Consider the following 20698-nt stretch of genomic DNA (forward strand, 5'->3'; position numbering starts at 1 on the left):
AGGGCCTCATGGTGGGTGTAGGGCAGAAGGACAGCTACAGGTTGGGGTGGGGGGTGGGTGGAGACCCAAAGCAGGAGCAGTGTCCAGACCCTGAAGTACCTCGTGGCGCAGGGCACCATCACCATCCAGGATCATGGGGAAGATCTGGCACGACCTCACCTTCTAAAAGAACTGTGCCCCCTGTGGGAACAGGACCTTCAGCCTGGCAGTTTGGGGCCTGGGAAGCACACAATTCCCAGGTGGTGATTGGGCAGGATGATGGGTGGAGCAGCTTGCTTCCACCCCTTGATCTCCACTCCTCTGCAGGCTTCCTACTGGGGACATGGCTCCACACAGAACTCCCAGATTTTTTTTTTTTTTTTTTTGGCGGCATCCATGTAACATGCAGAAGTTCCTAAGCCAGGGATTGAACCCAGTCAGAGAAGTGCCCCAGGCTGCAACAATGACCATGCGAGATCCTTAACTGCTAGGCTACCAGGGAATTCCCAGAGCTCCTGATTTAATAAATATGTTATATCTTAAGGATGGGGACCTATCCCTGCAGAGTGTGTCCTTTAAGTTGGCATTTCAGCTGCATGTTCAGAAGCCTAGTCCCCTGGCGAGTCTAGTTCAAGACAGACCAGTGGATCCCATGGTCATGAGCTCAATCCTCAATTACTTTCATTGATCAGATGTTATGGGTATGGAACTCCATGCCTGGGAGGGAGTGTCAACCATCCCACAAGCCGGTGGATGCTTCACAGGCAGGAAAGGCAAACCCTTACTCAGGATCAGTATCTGCCCTGGTGAGGATGAAATGCTGCCCTTTCAGGATGGAAAAGCCTCACGTAGTTGATTTGCCACCTAGTGGCAAGGTGGTCCCCTCCATCAATGGTGCTGTAACATGGGCTCGGTCTTGGCCGCTGTGGGTGACAAGATGGGTATTCAGAGGGAGAACTAGATTGGTCTTGGTAAGTGGGCCTCTGTGACTAGACCTACACAGAACTTCTATCTCTGACCACATGACCAGTTCCCTCAGGTGCCCAGCATCTGTTTATAACAGGCTAAGATTTTGTCTGTGTTTTCTCTGCAGTTGATGTTTGCTGGTGGGTGTTAACGTGTGATACAAAAATCTAACGTGGTACAAAAATCTTCACACTTGGTGAAGATATATGTTCTTCCAATGGCTCCACCCCAGGTAATTTTGTTTTTTGCATTTGAGGTCCTGACCAGGCAGCCAAGCCATTGTTGCTGTTTTCCAACCTATATATATATATTCTCATGTGCACACGCTCCAGAGGGTTGGAAATAATCCCTAAAAAGATTCAAGGACCTATCATTTCAGTGATGTTTGTAGGGGTGCAGTCATTAGGGGCATGCCGGGTATCACTTCAAAAGTAAGAGACAGGGGGAGTTCCCATTGTGGCTCAGTGGTTAATGAACCCGACTAGTATCTATGAGGACATAGGTTTGATCCCTGGCCTCACTCAGTGGGTTAAGGACCCAGTGTTACCGTGAGCTGTGGCGTAGGTCACAGACGTGGCTCAGATCCTGAGTTGCTATGGCTGTGGTGTAGGCCGGCAGCTGTAGCTCGGATTTACCCCTAGCCTAGGAACCTCCATATGCCTCAGGTGCGACCCTAAAAAGATAAAAAAAAAAAAAAAGTAAAAGACAGGGATTTCCTTGTGGAACAGTGAGTTCTTGTCTAGTGGTTGGTCTAGTGGTTAGGATTCAGTGCTTTCACTGCTGCAGCTGGGGTTCAATCCCTGAGATTCCACATCAAGTAGCGGCATGCCACAGCAAAAAAAAAAAAAAAAAAAGTAAAAGACAAATTGCTACATCTTGAGTTCCCTACCACATGAAAGAAATACAGGGCCTAGTTCACCTCTTTGAGCCCAGGAATATTGTTCCAACCCATATACTGGCTGGCCTGAAAGGCTTGAGTGGTACTAGAACAGCAGGTCCAGGCCATGGTGCAGTCAGCCCTGCTTCTTGAGTCATAAAATCCTATAGACCCTGTGAGATTCGAAGTATCAGTGGCAGGAAAAGATATGCCACAGGGCTTCTGTAAGCTCCACTGAGAGAACAAAGTGGGACATCTTTCAGGTTCTACAGTAAACTCACACCATCCATGCAGAGATGTGCACACACTTTAAGAAACGACTCTTGGCTGGGAGTTCCCTGGTGGTCTCCTGGTTAAGGATCTGGCATTGTTCCCCATGTCTTGGGAACTTCTGAATGCCAAGGGTGTGGCAGAAAAAGAAAAGAAGGAAAGGAAGGAAGGGAGGGAGGAAGGAAGGAAAAGTTCTCGGCTGAAATGGTAGGTCCTTGAATATTTTTAGGGATTATTTGAAACGCTCTGGAGCATCTCTGTTACCAACACTACCAGCATCCTAGCCAGCTCTTGTTTATCCTGTCCAATCAGGATGCCATTGATGTAATGGATCGGTATGTTGTCCAGGTGGTCCAGATACATTCTGATAGGTGGGAGAGTGTTAACATGGCCTATGACAACACTGTAAATAACTGTTAATGAATATTATCCATTTCACAATAATGCAGGCTGCCCTGATCTTCTCTTCTTTTTTTTTTTGTCTTTTTGTCATTTCTTGGGCCGCTCCTGTGGCTTACGGAGGTTCCCAGGCTAGGGGTCAAATTGGAGCTATAGCCACCGGCCTACGCCATTGCCACAGCAACTCGGGATCTGAGCAGCGTCTGTGACCTACACTACAGCTCACAGCAACGCCGGATCCCTAACCCACTGAGCAAGGCCAGGGATTGAACCGGCAACCTCATGGTTCCTAGTCGGATTCGTTAACCACTGAGCCACATCGGGAACTCCTGATCTTCTCTTCTAATCGGCATGGGAAAGAATGCAGTCAGCAAATCAATGGTTGCGCATGTATATTTGCGGCCTTATTAATGTGCTCTAGCAGTGGTAGCACATCTGGTACAGGGGGCTACTCCCAGGTTAAGTCTGTGGTTGTCCCCAGTCATTTTCCAGGGCCTATCCCATTTCTGAGTCAGACTGGTAAATTAAATGGAGATATGAGGGAGCTCCCTTGCAGCAGTGAGTTAAGGATCTGATGTTGTCACTTCAGTAGCTTGGGTCACTGCTGTGGTGTGGGTTTGATCCCTGGCCCGGGAACTTCCAATGATGGTATGACAGGCTCACCAATCCTGAATCCTTTAGGTCTTTGATGGTAGCGCTAATCTCTGACATCCTCCCTGGCATATGATATTATCTTTATTTACCATCTTGGCCAAGCAGGCAGTTTCAGCAGTTTCCATACAGCTTTCCTCACTATAATAGGTCTTTTCCTACATACCAGGCACCCATTGCGGGATATACTCCAAATCCCAAGTTTATCCCTTTCCGTTCTATACCTGCGGGTTGAGGAAATGACCTTTGGGTGGATTCACAGACCCAGTGGATGTTCTGTGAGCCAGACCTCAGTCAGGACTCCATTAATTACTTAGTTCTCACAGGCCCCCCTCTAACAGAGTGGCTGTGGTAGTGGTTTTGATCAATGTCCATTCAGATCCTGAGTCAAATTATCCTAAAACAGCCTGATTAATCCCTTTTCCACAGTGTACAATCACTCCAGTTTGTGGCTGTGGGTCTCTTTGGGGAAGACCTGGAGAAGCATCATAGTACATGCTGGGTTTCAGATCTGAAAACGGCCCAGATCTGGGAACTGAGCAAGGAATTGTGACTTTTTATAAGGGTGACACCTGTAGGCCCCTACTTTTGTTTTTAATTATAGAGTTAAAAACACCCTTGTTCAATTTTTTCCGTGGAACACCGTCTCTATTAACCATCTCCACAACTTCTTCAGGTTAAACCTCCTTTGTTACTGAATGCAAGTCCGTGTGCCTGACGCACCATGAGGCCAATTTAAAACATCGGTTTTTGGAGCAGGGAGTTTCATTACAGGGCCACGCAAAGAGTCAGGTGGTTCATGCCTTAAAAACCCCAGTTCCTCGAAGGCTTTCAGCAAAGCCTTTTTATAGGGAAGGTGAGGGAGGGGCTGGCTACTGGTTGCAAACTTCCTGGTGTCAGATCTTTTGTTTTTGCAGCTGTCCAGGTAGGCCAGGGCACAGTCAGGTCACAACATTCCCATAAACCTCCATCAAATGTTAGGAGTTTCTGTTGTGGTGCAGCAGAAACGAATCCGACTAGGAACCATGAGGTTTCGGTTCCATCCCTGGTCTTGCTCAGTGGGTTAAGAATCCAGTGTTGCTGTGAGTTGTGGTGTAGGTCACAGATGCTGCTCGGATCCTGCGTTGCTGTGGCTGTGGCATAGGCTGGCAGCTATAGTTTCAACTGGACCCCTAGCCTGGGAATCTCCACATGTCAAGGGTGCTGTTCCGAAAAGCAAAAAACAAAAACAAAAACAAATGTTATTCTCTGTTCTACAACTTGCGGCATATGGAAGTTCCTGGGCTAGGGGTTGAATCAGACCTGTAGCTGCTGGCCTATGCCACAGTCACAGCAACGGGGGATCCTAGCCACGTCTGCAACCCACACCACAGTCCACAGCGATGCCTATCCTCTATCCACCCAGCAAGGTCAGGGATTGAACCCACGTCCTCACAGATACTAGTCGGGTTTGTTAACCACTGAGCCACAAAGGAACTTCTGATCTACAACTTTTTAATCTGAAGATATAATTACAAGGAAGGGAAGGTGAGGCCTTAAATAAATACTGTCTCAATGCCTCTCTGTGGCTTTTTACACTTAAATTTCATAAGCAAAGCAACCTCATTACCCCTCATCTTACTTGTTCAAGGTTGGCCCCAAGTACCAACTTTCGCCCTGGAAGGTCCAGGCCTGGGCTAAGGGGAATGGGGCTGGGGCGTGGCTGGTCACCCTGCCTGGAGCATTCATCCAGCACCAGGTTCGGTGCTCCTGCCAGTGTTCAGGCCGAGCAGAAAAGGCAGATCTTAGCCAGCAGTGCCCTCTGGGCCAGGTCCCCAGAACCTGCCCAGCTGTCAATGGGGAACAAGGTGCTTGGGACCAAGACAGCTCTTAGGCTCCAGGTGAAGTCCTGACAACAGGAGACTGCAGCTGCCATCACATTGTGGAGGTGGGGTCTGGACCTGGTTGGGGCAGTGGCAGCAGGGCCCAGGGCTCCACGTCAGCTTCTCCCCTGGACGGCCCCACCCCTCCTCCAGTTACCACTCTCCCAGCTAAACTCATGCTAAGGGGCCACGTGCCCGCCCTGCCCATTACACCTTGACTGCTTTCCTGATTTTGCCCATCACTGTGGGCAGCTTCCTGGCCTTTGGTACTTTGGGGCTCCATTATCCCCATGGATGTTCATGAGCTCAGCTCTGTGGCCGCCTTGCTCACCGTCACCACTTTAAGCATACATTGAAGTATTTACAAGTTAAAGGGGAATTGTGTCTGCAATGTCCAGTCAAGATAGCTAGCAAGCTAGCTAAATAAATAATAGATAGGGAGGGCAGGGGGAAAGAATGATATGTAAATGTATTAAAATATTACCTAGGGGATTTGTGTGAAGGAGGTTATTTTTATTAGTCTTACAACTATTTTTTTCTCGATTGTTTAGGGTCGCACCCACGGCATATGGAGGTTCCCAGGCTAGGGTTCCAGTTGGAGCTACAGATGCCGCCTATGCCACAGCCACAGCAAAGCAGGATCCCAGCTGCGTCTGTGCCCTACACCACAGCTCATGGCAAAGCCAGATCCTTAACCCACTGAGTGAGGCCAGAGATCCAACCTGCAACCTCATGGTTCCTAGTTGGATTTGTTTCCACTGCGCCATGCTGGGAACTCCAATCTTACAACTTTTTAAATGTTAAATTATTTCAAAATTAAAAGTAAAAGGCAGAGTTCCCGTCATAGCTCAGCGGTAACAAACTCAAGTAGTATCTATGAGGAAGTGGATTGGATGCAGCCTTCCCTCAGTGGGTTAAGGATCTGGCATTGCCGTGAACTGTGGCATAGATTGCAGACCCCAGCTCTGATCCTGTGTTGCTGTAGCTGTGGCCTAGGCTGGCAGCTACAGCTCCGATTAGACTCCTAGCCTGGGAACTTCCACATGCTGAGGTTGCGGCCCTAAAAAGACCATTAAAAAAAAAAAAGTAAAAGGAAAAAGTACTTCTGTAGAGGAAAGGCTTAAAATATTAACATTGAAAGCACAGTAAAATTGCAAAAGACATCAAAACAACTGGGTAAAGATTAACTTAAACATAAGATGAACAATATTAAATAGATAATTGGGAGTTCCCGTCGTGGCGCAGTGGTTAACGAATCCGACTAGGCACCAAGAGGTTGAGGGTTCGGTCCCTGCCCTTGCTCAGTGGGTTAACGATCCGGCGTTGCTGTGAGCTGTGGTGTAGGTTGCAGACGCAGCTCGGATCCCGCGTTGCTGTGGCTCTGGCATAGGCTGGTGGCTACAGCTCCGATTAGACCCCCAGCCTGGGAAACTCCATATGCCGCAGGAGCGGCCCAAGAAATGCCAGAAAGACAAAAAAAAAAAAGTTAAAAAAAAAGAGAAATAAAAAAAATAGATAATTGATGTCCCTAAATGGAACTTGAAACTCTGATAACCCAACTGTCTATGACAAAAAGTTGGAACCAGAGGAAGTTACACGCAGGCATCTTTCCAACCAATAAGAGATAGACTCTTCTGGCAAGCAGCGATGCTCAGCTATTAAATGATTTGAAGTCAAGAGCAATTTGGAAGAAGTCCTACTGTTCAGATGAGGACTAGGAAACCATCTACAAAAGTGTCATGAGAAATGATCCTCACCGACTGGGCGGCTGAAATTTATTGCTACCCAAAGCCTTTTCTGACTCTAGCGTTCTTGGAATATGTAACTGGAACAATATCTACTTTAATGGTATTAGTTCTGAAGATAAGAATGTCCTTAGGAATTCAGAAGAAAGTGAAGAGTGAGGTAAAAAATAAGTGAAAAGTGCAAATACACTGACCTCTTCTGTCTCTAGAACATGTTCCAAGTTGTGCTGAGGTTATTACTTTGGTTAAACTTAGTATAATTTTTATGTCATTCCTAGAGTCACCATTAAATAGTATCACATGGATAATATTTAACTAGTGGTGACTTTTTTTTTTTTTTTTAAATTTATGGCTGCACCTGACGCATATGGAAGTTCCTGGGCAAGGGACTGAATTTGAGCCATAGCTGTGACCTATGTTGCTGCAACACTGGATCCTTTAACCCACTGAGCCAGCTGGGGATGGAACCCTTGCCTCCACAGCAAGCTGAGCTGCTACAGTCGGATTCTTAACCCACTGTGCCACAGTGAGAACTCTGACTCTTTGTTTTGAAGAAGTGCATCGCAAACTTCAATGTACATACAAACATTTGGCGACTTTTTAAAATGCAAATTTGAGGAGTTCCCATCGTGGCTCAGTGGTTAACAAATCTGACAAGGAATGATGAGGTTGTGGGTTCAATCCCTGACCTCACTCAGTGGTTAAGAATCTGGCTTTGCCATGAGCTGTGGTGTAGGTCGCAGATGTGGTTCGGATGTGGCGTTGCTGCGGCTGTGGTGTAGGCCGGCGGCTACAGCTCTGATTAGACCCCTAGCCTGGGAACTGCCATATTCGACCCTAGAAAAGACAAAAAAAAAAAAAAAAGGCAGATTTGAATTCTGATTTAAAGTCAAAACGACAAACTTCTACAATAAAATATAGGTGTAAATCACAGTGAGGTTGGCAAAGATTTCTTGGGCTTGGCAACAATTCCTTAAAGACTACACAAAATGAGAAAGTATTTTTTAAAAAAGCATTAAACTGGGCTGCATCAAAATTTAAAACTTTTGTTCTTCAAAAGACACTAAGAACATGTAAAGGCAAGTCACAGACTGGGAGAAAATATATACATAACACATATGGTTGACAAAAAAGCACATGAAAAGATGCTTGATGTCTTTGGTTATTAGGGAAATGCAGAGTAATATCACGAGATAGACCCAAACACTCTCAGAATGGCTAAATTAAAAAGACTGACCATACAAGTGTGGGTAAGGATGTGAAGAAACTATACCTTTCTATAAAGGGCAAGATAGTACACATTTTTTGGCTTTTCAGGCTATATAATCTCTGTCACACCCTGCAGTTAGGAACAGGAGAACAACCACTTTAAGAAACATTTTCTAAGTTTCATGAGAATTAAATATGCACCATGTTATGAATTACTCATTCCACTCCTAGGTATTTACTTAAGAGAAATCAAAGGATATGTCCATACAAACACTTGTATATGAATGTCTATAATGAGTATTTATAATAGATCCAAATAGTACAAAACCCAGATGTCCATCAATAGGTAAAATGATAATCAAACTCAATAATATGACAACGGAACACTTCTCTGCAATGAAAAGGTATAAACTACTAATATACAGTGCAACTTGGATCTCAAAATTTTCTGAAAGAAGCCATACAAATGTACATACCATATGATTCTTTTTATATAAAATTTTAGAAAATGCAAACTTATCTCCAGTAACAGAAAGAGATCAGTGCTTGGCTGAGGATGGGTATCAGATGGGGTAAGAGAATTGCAAAGGGCAATGAGGAAACTTTTAGAGGTGACATGTATATTCATTAGCTTGTGGTGATGACTTTATAGGAGTATATACACACCAAAACTTGTGGACAGTTTAAATATGTACAGTCTTTATGTCAATACATTATAAAAAGTGCAGATTCTGATTCAGTAGGTTTGGGATGGGGCCAAGAGTCTGCATTTTTAACAAGCTCCTAGGTGATGCTGCTGCAGCTGTTTCCATACCATGTTTTGAGTGGTAAAGCTCTGAGTCATCTTTATTTTCTCATATATATGTATAATTTGTGTGTACAATAAATTCATATGGCTGGTACCATATTGGGTAGTACAGACAGAATATTTCCATCATCGAAGAAAAACTCTACTGGGTGTCAGGATCAAGATTCTTGAATAGACTAGTAACCATTAATCACATACCTATTCATTATCTCCCAACTGTAACCTGTCTTTGTTTCTGTGCTCAGGCTTAATGCCCTCCCTTCATAAAGTATTGTTGGAATCCCATTCTGTATATTGCTACATTTCACTTTATCATGTTCTCCATTTTGATTTGCATTTGAATTGGAATAAAGTTAAAAGAATATAAAAGTTCAACTGGAGGTAGATGTTAGTTCAACTTAGGGAGGAGCTTCCTAACAATTTAGACCTGTCTAAAAACCTTTCTTTTCTTTTTTAAATACGGAATGCTTCATGAATTTGCGTGTCATCCTTGAGCAGGGGCCATGCTAGTTTTTCTTTTGGCAGCACTTTGGCAGCCAAAGCGAGCCCTGAAAACCTCACTTTCTAACACAACTCCCTCAACCATCCAGAACACTCATGTTTCAGGGCTCCTGTGGCTACAGTCAGAACTGTGCACAGGTTCAAGGAAGTTCCAGTGTGGCTTCTACCAATTAAGGGGCATGACCTGAGGTAAATCAGAACTTCTCTAGAAATAAAGTTTTATCTCTGAAATAAGGAGGTTGAACAAGATTATTTTTATGATTATCACAGTCCATATTCTGCTTATTTGAATAAAGATGGCATGAAGCCAGAAAGAACTTTTAGCTTCTTGGCTCTGGACTAGGAGTGGGTCTCACTGTATGTCCAAAGTGATTAGGAAAGTTTTTTAGTCAGTGCCAACCTTTGTACAGTTTATACCAGAGATTGGTAAACTTTCTATAAAGGGCAAGATAGTACACATTTTTTGGCTTTTCAGGCTATATAATCTCTGTCACACATATACTAAACTCTGCTCTTGTAGTGTGAAAGCATTCACAGATGATATGTCAGTGAATGGACGAGATTAGGTTTGGCCCACAGTTTGCTGACTTCTGGTTTGTTTGAGAAATGCCTATTTTTCTAGCCTGAAGTTAAGCAGAGAAATCAGGAGAAAAACACTCATTGATGCAAGTTTATTAACTCCAGGTATATAATATAACTGGTTTTTCATATCTAAAGATAAAAATCCAACAAGTTGCCATAATTTCAGGATTATATACTTTAGGCTTGGGAAGAAGTGGTCATTAAGACTTCATTGCAAGGAGGGGCACAGGATATGCTAGAGATTTTTCAAACCTACAAAGGACATTCCAAAACTTTCACGGTTAATAAAGTTCTTGCTTAATCAACATTTTATCTTCATTCATCAGAAGCCTTAAGAAGAGCAGCTTTCTTCTTATACTTGTCTCCAATCTCTCTAATATTTTCCAAGAGATCTTCAGATGCATATTCTTCATACTCTCTATCAGCTTTAGTGATCTGCTCCTCAAGGTGTTTCTAGTGGAAACAATTAGCAATTGTTAATGCAAAAATAATTTCTTTTAAGGTGTTTAACTGTGAAATCTATGAGTGTGACATCTTTAAGAACAGGAATAAAGGGAATACTCCTATATCCACCTGGTAGGCCCCTTTTGTGCCCTTTCCTAATCATACACCTTTTTTTCTCCCAGACACACCACTCTCCTGAAAGGTACTTTTCTTTTTTACTTCACACACACAGATCAAATATATAAAAGATATATTAGTTTAGTAGTACCTGGTTTTAACCCTCATGTTCAGTGAATGATAGTAAATGTAATGTAACATGGCTTTTTTTTTAAAACTCAGTTTTTTTGGTCTTTTTTGCTTTTTCTAGGGCTGCCCCCTCGGCATATGGAGGTTCCCAGGCTAGGGGTCTAATTGAAGCTGTAGCTGCCGGCCTACGCCAGAGCCACAGCAATGCGGGATCCGAGCCGCATCTGCAACCTACACCACAGCTCACGGCAACGCTGGATCCTTAACCCACTGAGCAAGGCCAGGGATCGAACCTGCAACCTCATGGTTCCTAGTCGGATTCATTAACCACTGAGCCACGACACGAACTCCTAACTCAGTGTTTTAAGATTCATTCATGTTAATGCATATAGCTAACGCTTATTCATGTTCTGGCTATGTAACATTCCACTGAATGAATGTATCAACATTTATTTATCCATTTTACTGTTAATGAATTTTTATCTGCTCCCAGGTGTGCTAGGCTGAACAGCGGCCTCCTGAAAGATGTCCAGAACCTGTGACTATGTTGTTTTACATGGTAAAAGAAACTTTACAGATGTGACTGAATTAGGGACTTTGAGAAAAGGAGATTATTTTACATTATCTTGGTGGGTCCAATGTAATTACAAGGGTCTTCTGAGTAGGAAGGAATCAACAGTGTGGGAGAAGGAAGACGTAAGGACAGAAGAGGTCAGAAAACATAGATGGTGCTGTGCTGTTGGCTTTAAAGATGGGGGAAGAGGCCACAACCCAAAGACTGTAGGTGGCTTCTAGAAGGTGGGAAAGGCTGGATTCCTCCCTAGAGCCTCTAGAAGGAATGCAGGCCTGATCTCTCGAAATTAATCACTTAAATCATTTTCTGGTCTATGGTTCGGATGAACAATTCTTGTTGAAAAAGCCTCCATGAAAGGTTACAGAGCCACTAAGTGGCTGAACTAGAAGAAATGGGTAGAAGCCAGGTCTTCTGATGTTGTATTTCAGGATGCTTTCCTTAGTTCTCACCACTAAGCAGAGAAGAGTACTGGCAAGCCAGCAAGCAGCAATTCAGTGTCATCCAGGAGAGATGAAGGGAGATAAAGGTATCACTTGCTCTGTTTTCAAATAAACAAAAGTCTGTTAACATGAGCCTTCCCCCCCCCCCCCCCCCCCCCCCCCCCCGTTTTTGGTCGTCCATGCAGCATATGAAAGTTCCTGGGTCAGGGATCAAATCTGAGCCAGAGCTCTGACCTACGCCACAGCTGCAGCAATGCCAGATCCTAACCTACTGCACTGGACTGGGATTGAACTGGTGCCTCCACAGAGACAGGCCGGATCATTAACCCACTGCACCACAGCGGGAACTCTATAATGAGTCTTTTTTCCCTTAAACAATTCACAACTGGAGATACATTTATCTCCTAATAAATGACCAAGGACTTTCAGATTTATTTTAGTTTTTGGGGTCTGTACACAGGTTGAAGGAATAGTTTGTTAACCTTTCAAACTATGTGAAAGGTGGAGATAAGGTAAACTTCCTGTTTTAGAAATACTTTATTCTGTGTTTATATGAAATTAACAAAAATAACATTAGAAAGAAAACAACAGGCCCCAAATGGAGTCACTTGAGCTAAGTCTATGTCACCAAACTATGACCTAACCTAATGACAGTTTCAATCTTCCTCAGGAATGTAACCTTCCTTGACTGGTCTGTCTGGACTCTCCAGTGAGGTAATCTGCCTAATAAAACCTTGTGTGCCACAAAGTGAGGTGACCTTGCTACCTTGTTGGAATTCTTTTTAAATTTATGACTTCTTTGTCCGACTCTCCTCTCCTTTAAAAATCTTTCCTTTTTTGTACTCCTTGGAACTGTTTTCTGTTTGCTAGATGGGATGCTGCCTGAAACATGCATCACTGAATAAAGCCAATTTGATCTTCACATTTATTCAGCTGAATTTTTCTAAAAGTTTTGGTGGTAGCAACAGGATCCAAAGTGAACTTCTGATAGGACTTCAGGAACAATGAGAAATACAGGTGTACTTGTGAACCCTTTTAGTTCACTGTCTTTCTCGCTCTTTCTGAGGGGCCTGGGTAAGATCCTCTCAGTTTTGGGCTCCGCTCTCTTTGTATCAAGCTCCTGACAGAACTGGCTTTCCACACTTTTGCTATTTAATTGGAAACTTCAGCCCCTGATTCTGTCCCAAGTTTCATATGGGAACTGCTAGTGGCCGTTCTAAGTTCCCCATTTACGTGGTGCCGTTGGTCTGCTGGTTCAATCCTTTACCTAGCCCCCAGATGCAACATTGGGAACTTTTTGTGTTACTGGCTAGAGAAGGTCAGGGACCAAGTTAAGAAATGATTAGGTCTGAGAATGGACATAGGTGGACTGGGCCAAGTTTGAGGCCTCAGATGAATAAAATTTTAAGTAAAGGCTATCAGTTATAATGGCAATCTTGGAAGCAAACAAACTAAAAACAAACCCCAAACAATGCCCTCACCCCAACTTAAACTAACAAAAACCAAAACTGAAACCCTTAAAATCAAGAGAGTTAAGGGCACTTCCTTCAGGCATACCTGCTTATGGTCTCAGCAGCTATAAATATCTATAAAAATGGCTAAAATTTCACTAAAGACAAACTAAAATTTTGTGACTCAAGGACTTGGCTTGGTAACCACTAGGTAGAGAATCCTAGAATATGGCTGCTTGACAGAAATGTGGGTTGAGCTCCATTTGTGGCTAAGGGTCTTTATCAAACTGCTGTCAGTCCTCAGGGAAATTACATTGGTCATTATGAGGAAAGTTCCAGCTAGATAATTTAAGAAGTATACCTAGGGGTTCCTGTTGTGGTTCAGCAGTAATGAACCTGACTAGTATCCATGAGGATGCAGGTATGATCGATCCCTGGCCTCGCTCAGTAGGTTAAGAATCCAGCAATGGTGTTCCTGTTGTGGCGCAGCAGAAACGAATCTGACAAGTATCCATGAGGATGTGGGTTCAATCTCTGGCCTCAATCAGTGGGTCAGGGATCTGGCATTGCTGTGAGCTGTTGTGTAGGTCACAGACGTGGCTTGGATCCCATGCTGTTGTGGCTGTGGCCAGCATCTGTAGCTCCGATTCAATCCCTAGCCTGGGTACTTCCATATGCTGAAGATGCGGCCCTAAAAAGCAAAAAAAAAAAAAAAAATCCAGCATTGCCGTGAGCTGTGGTGTAGGCTGCAGATGTGGCTCAGACCTACTGCTGTTGTGGCTGTTGCCGGCAGCTGCAGCTGCATTCAACCCTTAGCCTGAGAACTTCCATATGCCATGCATGCAGCCCTAAAAGACAGAAAAAAAAAAGTGCACTTAAAAAGCGATGGATACCTATTTTAATTGGTATTCAAAAACCTCCAAAAAAACTTTAAAATTGCACAATATTTCATTGAAAGATTTTTTACAAAAGGCTAATGAAAATACCCTGTCTTTGCACTCTGAAGAGATTTACAAAACCATACACAAAAATCTCCAAGTTAATGGCCTTACAGATGTTCCATGCCTGCCTTCAAAAGAGGGTCCCCATATGGGTCTCCCAGAGCTGATGGAAGTCAGGGATTTTCTAGTAACCTGCTTACCTCCTTAAACAGTCAAGGAAAACTAAAATATTTTAAAAATCCCACTTGGAGTCTACAGATGGGATCCTGGGAAAACTGGCAGTAGCCAGTTAAAGGTGAGAATTCTTACTACAGTCAGATTTCTTGGACTGCTGTCTGTAGTACCCAGTAGAGAGAGGAATATAAAAATCTTTTGCACCATTTTGGGGGATATCTCAGTTACAAAGTTAATAAGAAATCTGCTGTACTTCTATACACTAATAACAAACTGTCAGAGAAATTAAGGAAACAATCTCATTTACCATTGCATCAAAAAGAATAAAATACTTAAAGTAAACCTATGTAAGGTGGTAAAAGACCTATAATCAGAAAACTATTAGACAATGATGAAAGAAACTGAAGATGACACAAATAGATGGAAAGACATATTGTGTTCTTGGATTCAAAGAATACTGCCAAAATGACCAGACTATATCCATGGCAATCTACAGAGTCAGTGCAATCCCTGTCAAATTACAATGGCATTTTTCACAGAACTATAAAAAATAATTTAAAAATATGTATAGAAACACAAAAGACTTCAAAGAGCCAAAACAATCTTAAGAAAGAAAAGACCTGAAGTATCTTGTTTCCTGATATCAGATTATACTACAAAGCCACAGTAATCAAAACAGCATGCTATTGGAAAAAAAATAGACACATAGCTAAATGAAACAGAGAGAGAACCCAGAAATAAACCCATGTGCTTATGGTCAATTAATCCACAGCAAAAGAGGGAAGAATATACGATGGAGAAAAGGACAGTCTCCTTGATAAGTAGTGCTGGGAAAACTGGATAGGTACATATAAAAGAATGAAATTAGAACATTTTTAACACCATTAAAGAAAAAAAAAAAACAACTCAGAATGTCTTAAAGACCTAAACATAAGATCAGAAACCCTAAAACTCCTAGAAGAAAACTTAGGTAATGCACTCTTTGACACAGGTCTTAGTAATATTTTTTTTGATCTGTCTTCTCAGCAAGGAAAACAAAAGCAAAAATAAAGAAACGGTGCTCAACCTTAAAAGGCTTTGCACAGCAAAGAGAACCAGTAACAAAACAAAAAGACAACCTACTGAATGGGAGAAAATATTTGCAAATGATATGTCCAATAAGGAGTTAATATCCCTAATATATAAATAGCACATAAACTCAACTTTGAAAAAAAAAACCTCAATTTAAAAATTGGCAGAAGACCAGAATAGACATTTTTTCAAAGAAGACATGCAGATGGCCAACAGGCACATGAAAAGATGCTCAACATTGCTAATTATCAGGGAAATGCAAATCAAAACCATGAGATATCATCTCACACCTATCAGAATGGGCATCATCAAAAAGACCATGAATAACAAATGATGGTGAGGATGCACAGAAAAGAGAACCCTTGAACACTGCTGGTGAGAATGTAAACTGGTACAGCTATTGTAGAAAACAGTATTGAAGTTCCTCAAAAAACTGAAAATAGGGGAGTTCCCTAGTGGCTTAGTGGTTGGGGCCTGGTGCTTTTACTGATGCAGCTGGGATTCAATCCCTGGTCTGGGAACTGAGACTCTACATCAAGTTTTTGTACACCATGGCCAAAAAACTCCAAAACCAAACAAATTAAAAATAGAACTACCTTATGATCCAACAATTCCACTCCTGGGTGTACAGTTGAAGAAAATGAAAACACTAATTTGAAAAGATATATGCAACCTAATTTTTGTTGAAGCATTTTTAAAATAGCCAAGCTATGGACACAATCTAAGTGGTCATCCACAAATGAATGGATACACATGCAAACGTACACACACACACACACACACACACACACACACACACACACACACACACACAGAGGAATACTACTCAGTAATAAAAAGGAATGACATTTTGCCATTTGCAAGAACATGGATAGACTTGGGTGGTATTATGTTTAGTAAAATAAGCCAGAAAAAGATAAATACTATACAGTATCACTTATATTTGGAATCTAAAAAATAAACTAGTGAATATAACAAAAAAGAAACAGACTCACGATACAGAGAACATACTAGTGGTTACAAGTGGGGGGAGGGGCAAGATGGGGTAGGGGATTTAGAGGTACAAATGATTATGTATAAACTAAATAAGCTACAAGAATATATTGCACAGCACAGGGAATACAGCCAATATTTTACAGTAATTATATGTGGATTATAACCTTTAAAAATTGTAAACCACTATGTTATATACTTGAAACTTTTATAAATCAATTATATATCAATTAAAAAAGAAAAAGAGAAGATGCTGCCATGGTGCAATGGGTTAAGAATCCAACTGCAGCAGCTTGGGTTTCTGTGGAGGCGCAGGTTCGATCCCTGGCCTGGTACAGTTGGTTAAAGGATCTGGCATTGCTGCAGCTATTTTGTAGGGCACAACTATGGCTCAGGTTCAATCCCTGACCTGGAAACTTCCAAATGCTGCAGGTGTGGCCATAAACGATTAAAAAAAGAAAAAGAATCACGCTGTGTAGAGGAAATATATCTAGTGACTTGTGATGGAACATAATGGAGGATAATGTAAGAAAAGAACATTTCATATATATGTAAGACTGGGTCACTTTGCTGTACAGTAGAGGTTGGCAGAACACTGTAAATCAACTATAATGGAAAAAATAAAAATCTCAAAAAATAAATAAAAAAGAAAAATCTTGTTAAGAATTTATGGATAGATAAACCTTTGATGTCATTTAAGTTGCAACTCAATTCTTTTTTTTTTTTTTTTCTCATCTTTTTGCCATTTCTTGGGCTGCTCCCATAGGATATGGAGTTTCCCAGGCTAGGGGTCGAATCAGAGCTGTAGCCACCGGCCTACACCAGAGCCACAGCAATGCGGGATCCGAGCTGCATCTGCGACCTACACCACAGCTCACAGCAACGCTGGATCCTTAACCCACTGAGCAAGGCCAGAGATCAAACCTACAACCTCATGGTTCCTAGTCGGATTCATTAACCACTGCGCCACGACAGGAACTCCTAAGTTGCAACTCAATTCTTTGAGGAAGTGAGAGCAACTGTCCTTATCCTACAATCTTTGCAAAAGTAGAAATGCACCTCTAGAGGCTTAATGTTTGAGAAATCTCAATTTCTTTCCATGAGAGTAAAGTTAAATTATTTGCATTATATGTATATACACATACACACACACACAAATATATATATACACATATATATGGCCCTGTCTGTGGCACATGGAAGTTCCTGGAACTGTTCCACAGCAGTGACTGGAGCTGCTGCAGTGACAAATGCCAGATTCTTAATTCCTTGAGCTAAAAGGGAACTCCAAGAATCTATTCTTCTTACTGTAGGATAGAACTGGAACCATGAGCTATATTACTAAGGCTTTAACTAGATTGTCATATTTGACAGAGACATACATAGACTTAGGATGAGACAGTTTTAAGGAATTAAGGTTGACTTTATGGAGCCAATTAAAGCCCCTTAAACATTTGATCTGGTACCTTGCTTACAAGGTTCCAGCAAAGCAGTTTTTCTTTTTTTTTGGCCATTTCTTGGGCTATTCCCTCGGCATATGGAGGTTCCCAGGCTAGGGGTCTAATCGGAACTGTAGCCACCAGCCTACACCAGAGCTGCAGCAACTTGGGATCCGAGCCGCATTTGCAACCTACACCACAGCTCAGGGCAACACCTGATCCTTAACCCACTAAGCAAGGCCAGGGATGGAACCAGCAACCTCATGGTTCCTAGTCGGATTCGTTAACCACTGAGCCACATCGGGAACTCCCAGCAAAGCAGTTTTAAAAAGAACTTACACAGTCAACCACTATTCTTGCTGCACCTGGGTAAGGCAGACAAATTAGTTTTTCTGTGATTATCCTTGGAAAAAAGAGACAGGGATAATTGTAGAGAGAAAACTTACCTTTGCACATTTGTAGATACTGGATTCCAGTCCTGTTAATTGTCTTTGAGGTTTTGTTACGTATCTATAAATTGTAACAAAACCTCCTATCTCAATCCTAAACTCTTCTAGCTCCTCAAATATCTGGCTTAGTACTTTCAAAAATAACATTTCCAAATTTCTCCTACCCTTTTGATTTGGAATCCATAATAACAACCGCTGCTCCTAAATTTCCTTGGAAGAGAACTAAATCAGATCCTCTTCACTACCCAGATGGCAGCCAAACTTCATGGACTTGAACCCTAGATAAACATCTCACAGCGGAAGATGCACCCATCTGACATGGGGTCCCATTTAAATGCCGGAGACCTCCAAATCAAACCGATTAGGAAGTGAAGTAGCTGACACTGAGGTAGAAGGGTTCCTCCTATGGTTCAGGATCAAGATTTCATGCTTTAACTAAACATGGAACCCTTTTTTCTTTTTTCCTTTACTCTGGCATTTGCCTGAAAAAGGATATCACATTATCCTTATCTCCCAGGTCACGCTAAGAGAGACAGCCTTTTAAAGTGCTGGATTTGTCATTTAGAAAAACGACTTTGGCGTTCCCGTCGTGGCATGGCAGAAAGAAATCCAACTAGGAGCCATGAGGTTGAGGGTTCGATACCTGGCCTCACTCAGTGGGTTAAGGATCTGGCGTTACTGTGGGCTGTGGTGTAGGTTACAGAGACGGATTGGATCCCATGTTGCTGCAGCTGTGGTGTAGTTCAGCAGCTATAGTTCCGATTTGACCCCTAGCCTGGGAACCTCCATATGCTGCAGGTGGGGCTCTAAAGGGAAAAAAACCCAAAAAACCCCACATGCTTCAATCTGCCCTGGTCCATTTCCCCATTTCTGGTTAAGTACCCCAAACTTGGGGACCTCGGTGTCCAGGATCTACACAAAGTGACACAGGCAAGTGTAACCAGAATAAAATTGCCTGTGTGTTTTACAAATCCTTAAAATTTTACTCGTCTCAACGGCTGTCACCTTTCCAGTCCTGAGCCACAGATTCAAAAAGGAAGGCATTCATGACTCTGGATTTTATTCCTTTGATAAGACCTTACTTCTCTGGTTAGGCATAGGTGCAACTGAGGCTATGATTAGGAAACCTCTCTTAAACTCCTTAATTCTTGAAAGTATTACAGATTTTGATGCTAAAGCAGTAGCTGTCCAACAAAAATCCTTAGATTCCTTGGCCAAAGTTGTTCTTAGGTTAGCCTTTGATTATCTTTTAGGTAAGCCAGGAAGTGTTCGTGCTGTGGCCAATATCACCTGCAATATCTGGATTACCACTTCTGAGGAAGTTGAAACAGTTACAGACAAGACACTTGGCTTAAAAAGGTGACTTCCTGGAATGGATAAGCAATGAGATCCTGCTGTATAGCACTGGGAACTATAGCTAGTCACTTACGATGGAACATGATAATGTGAGAAAAAAGAATATATATGTATGTGTGACTGGATCACCTTGTTGTACAGCAGAAAACTGACAGAACACTGTAAACCAGCTATAATGGAAAAAAATAAAAATCATTAATAAAAAAAGGTGACTCCTTCAGCAGGGTCTTTCTTTGATTTATTTGGTTTTGACTGGTTTGGGTTCTGGGGACTAAGGCTCTAAAGTGCACTCCAAACACTGGGGATTATCTTGCTTATTTTAACCATAAGGATCTCCCCAGTGCATTGCATTCTCTCAAAAACTTTATATGCATGTTTGCAGCAGCTAATCACCAAGCAAATGATCTCCCCAAGACTGAAGCATTAGTAAAGAAACCCCGAAGAGAATGACCAACTTAAGGATTGTGAACTTAGAGCTGGGACCTGTGAATATCACAGGGATTAAGCAAAAATGACATGACCTATGAATATCACACAAAGAATCAACAAAAGCTGCAAGCAATAGCTGACAGTGGTGCTAATGCCTTAAATTTTGATCATGTCTCTCTCTCAGACAAGTGAGGGCCTGATGAAAAGGGGGGAACTGTTAAAAAAGAAACAATAGGCCCCAAATGGAGTCACTTGTGTTAAGCCCATGTCACCAAACTGGGACGTAATATCTAACCTAACTGCAGTTTCAACCTTCCCCAGGAATGTAACCTTAACTGGTCAGCACGAGTGAGGTAACCTGCCTAATAGAACCTTTTGTCCCCCAAAGGGAAATGCCCTGTCTTGAAATAATTAATTCTTTTTTTGATTTATGACTTCCTTATGCCACTCCCTCTGTGCGTTTCACTACCTTTCCTTTTCTAGAGCTCTTTGGAATGCTTTTCTGTTTGCAAGGTGGGATAACGCTCTGCCCAGTTCATGAATAAAGCCAACCTGACCTTCCAATTTACTCGGTTTAATCTTGCTTTTTAATAGGAAAAATATTTGTCATTAACTCATGCTCTTTCGTTTTAATCTTTAATCTTGAATGTACTAATATGTTTCCAGCATATGGAATGTGGCCTGGAACAACATTATAATATACTGTTGATGTAATTAACATCATTGTCGTTTTATGTGAATAAAACAACCCATTTTTTATTAAGGGTTCTGTTTTTTGTATGTATGATATATCTCAATAAAAACAAACATACCTTAAGGAACAAGAGTAACTTAATGAAGTT

The 20698-nt window shown here is 42.1% G+C and overlaps 1 protein-coding gene and 1 pseudogene across 3 annotated transcripts in view; both read right to left on the reverse strand.

Moving 5' to 3' along the window:
• Positions 1 to 9219: 9219 nt before the first annotated feature.
• Positions 9220 to 9308, reverse strand: LOC125134770 (uncharacterized; annotated as a pseudogene).
• A 615-nt stretch (positions 9309 to 9923) lies between these two features.
• NDC80 (NDC80 kinetochore complex component) overlaps positions 9924 to 20698 on the reverse strand; it is a 63244-nt gene continuing 52469 nt past the window's right edge. For all 3 annotated transcript variants that reach the window (XM_047793836.1, XM_047793837.1, XM_047793838.1), the window contains exon 17: positions 9924 to 10302. In XM_047793836.1, coding sequence (XP_047649792.1) covers positions 10165 to 10302 — 138 coding nt within the window. In that variant the 3' untranslated portion in view covers positions 9924 to 10164. The remainder of the gene's footprint in view (positions 10303 to 20698) is intronic.

The sequence above is a fragment of the Phacochoerus africanus genome, chromosome 8, assembly GCF_016906955.1.
Source record: "Phacochoerus africanus isolate WHEZ1 chromosome 8, ROS_Pafr_v1, whole genome shotgun sequence".
NCBI classification, from domain to species: Eukaryota; Metazoa; Chordata; class Mammalia; order Artiodactyla; family Suidae; genus Phacochoerus; species Phacochoerus africanus.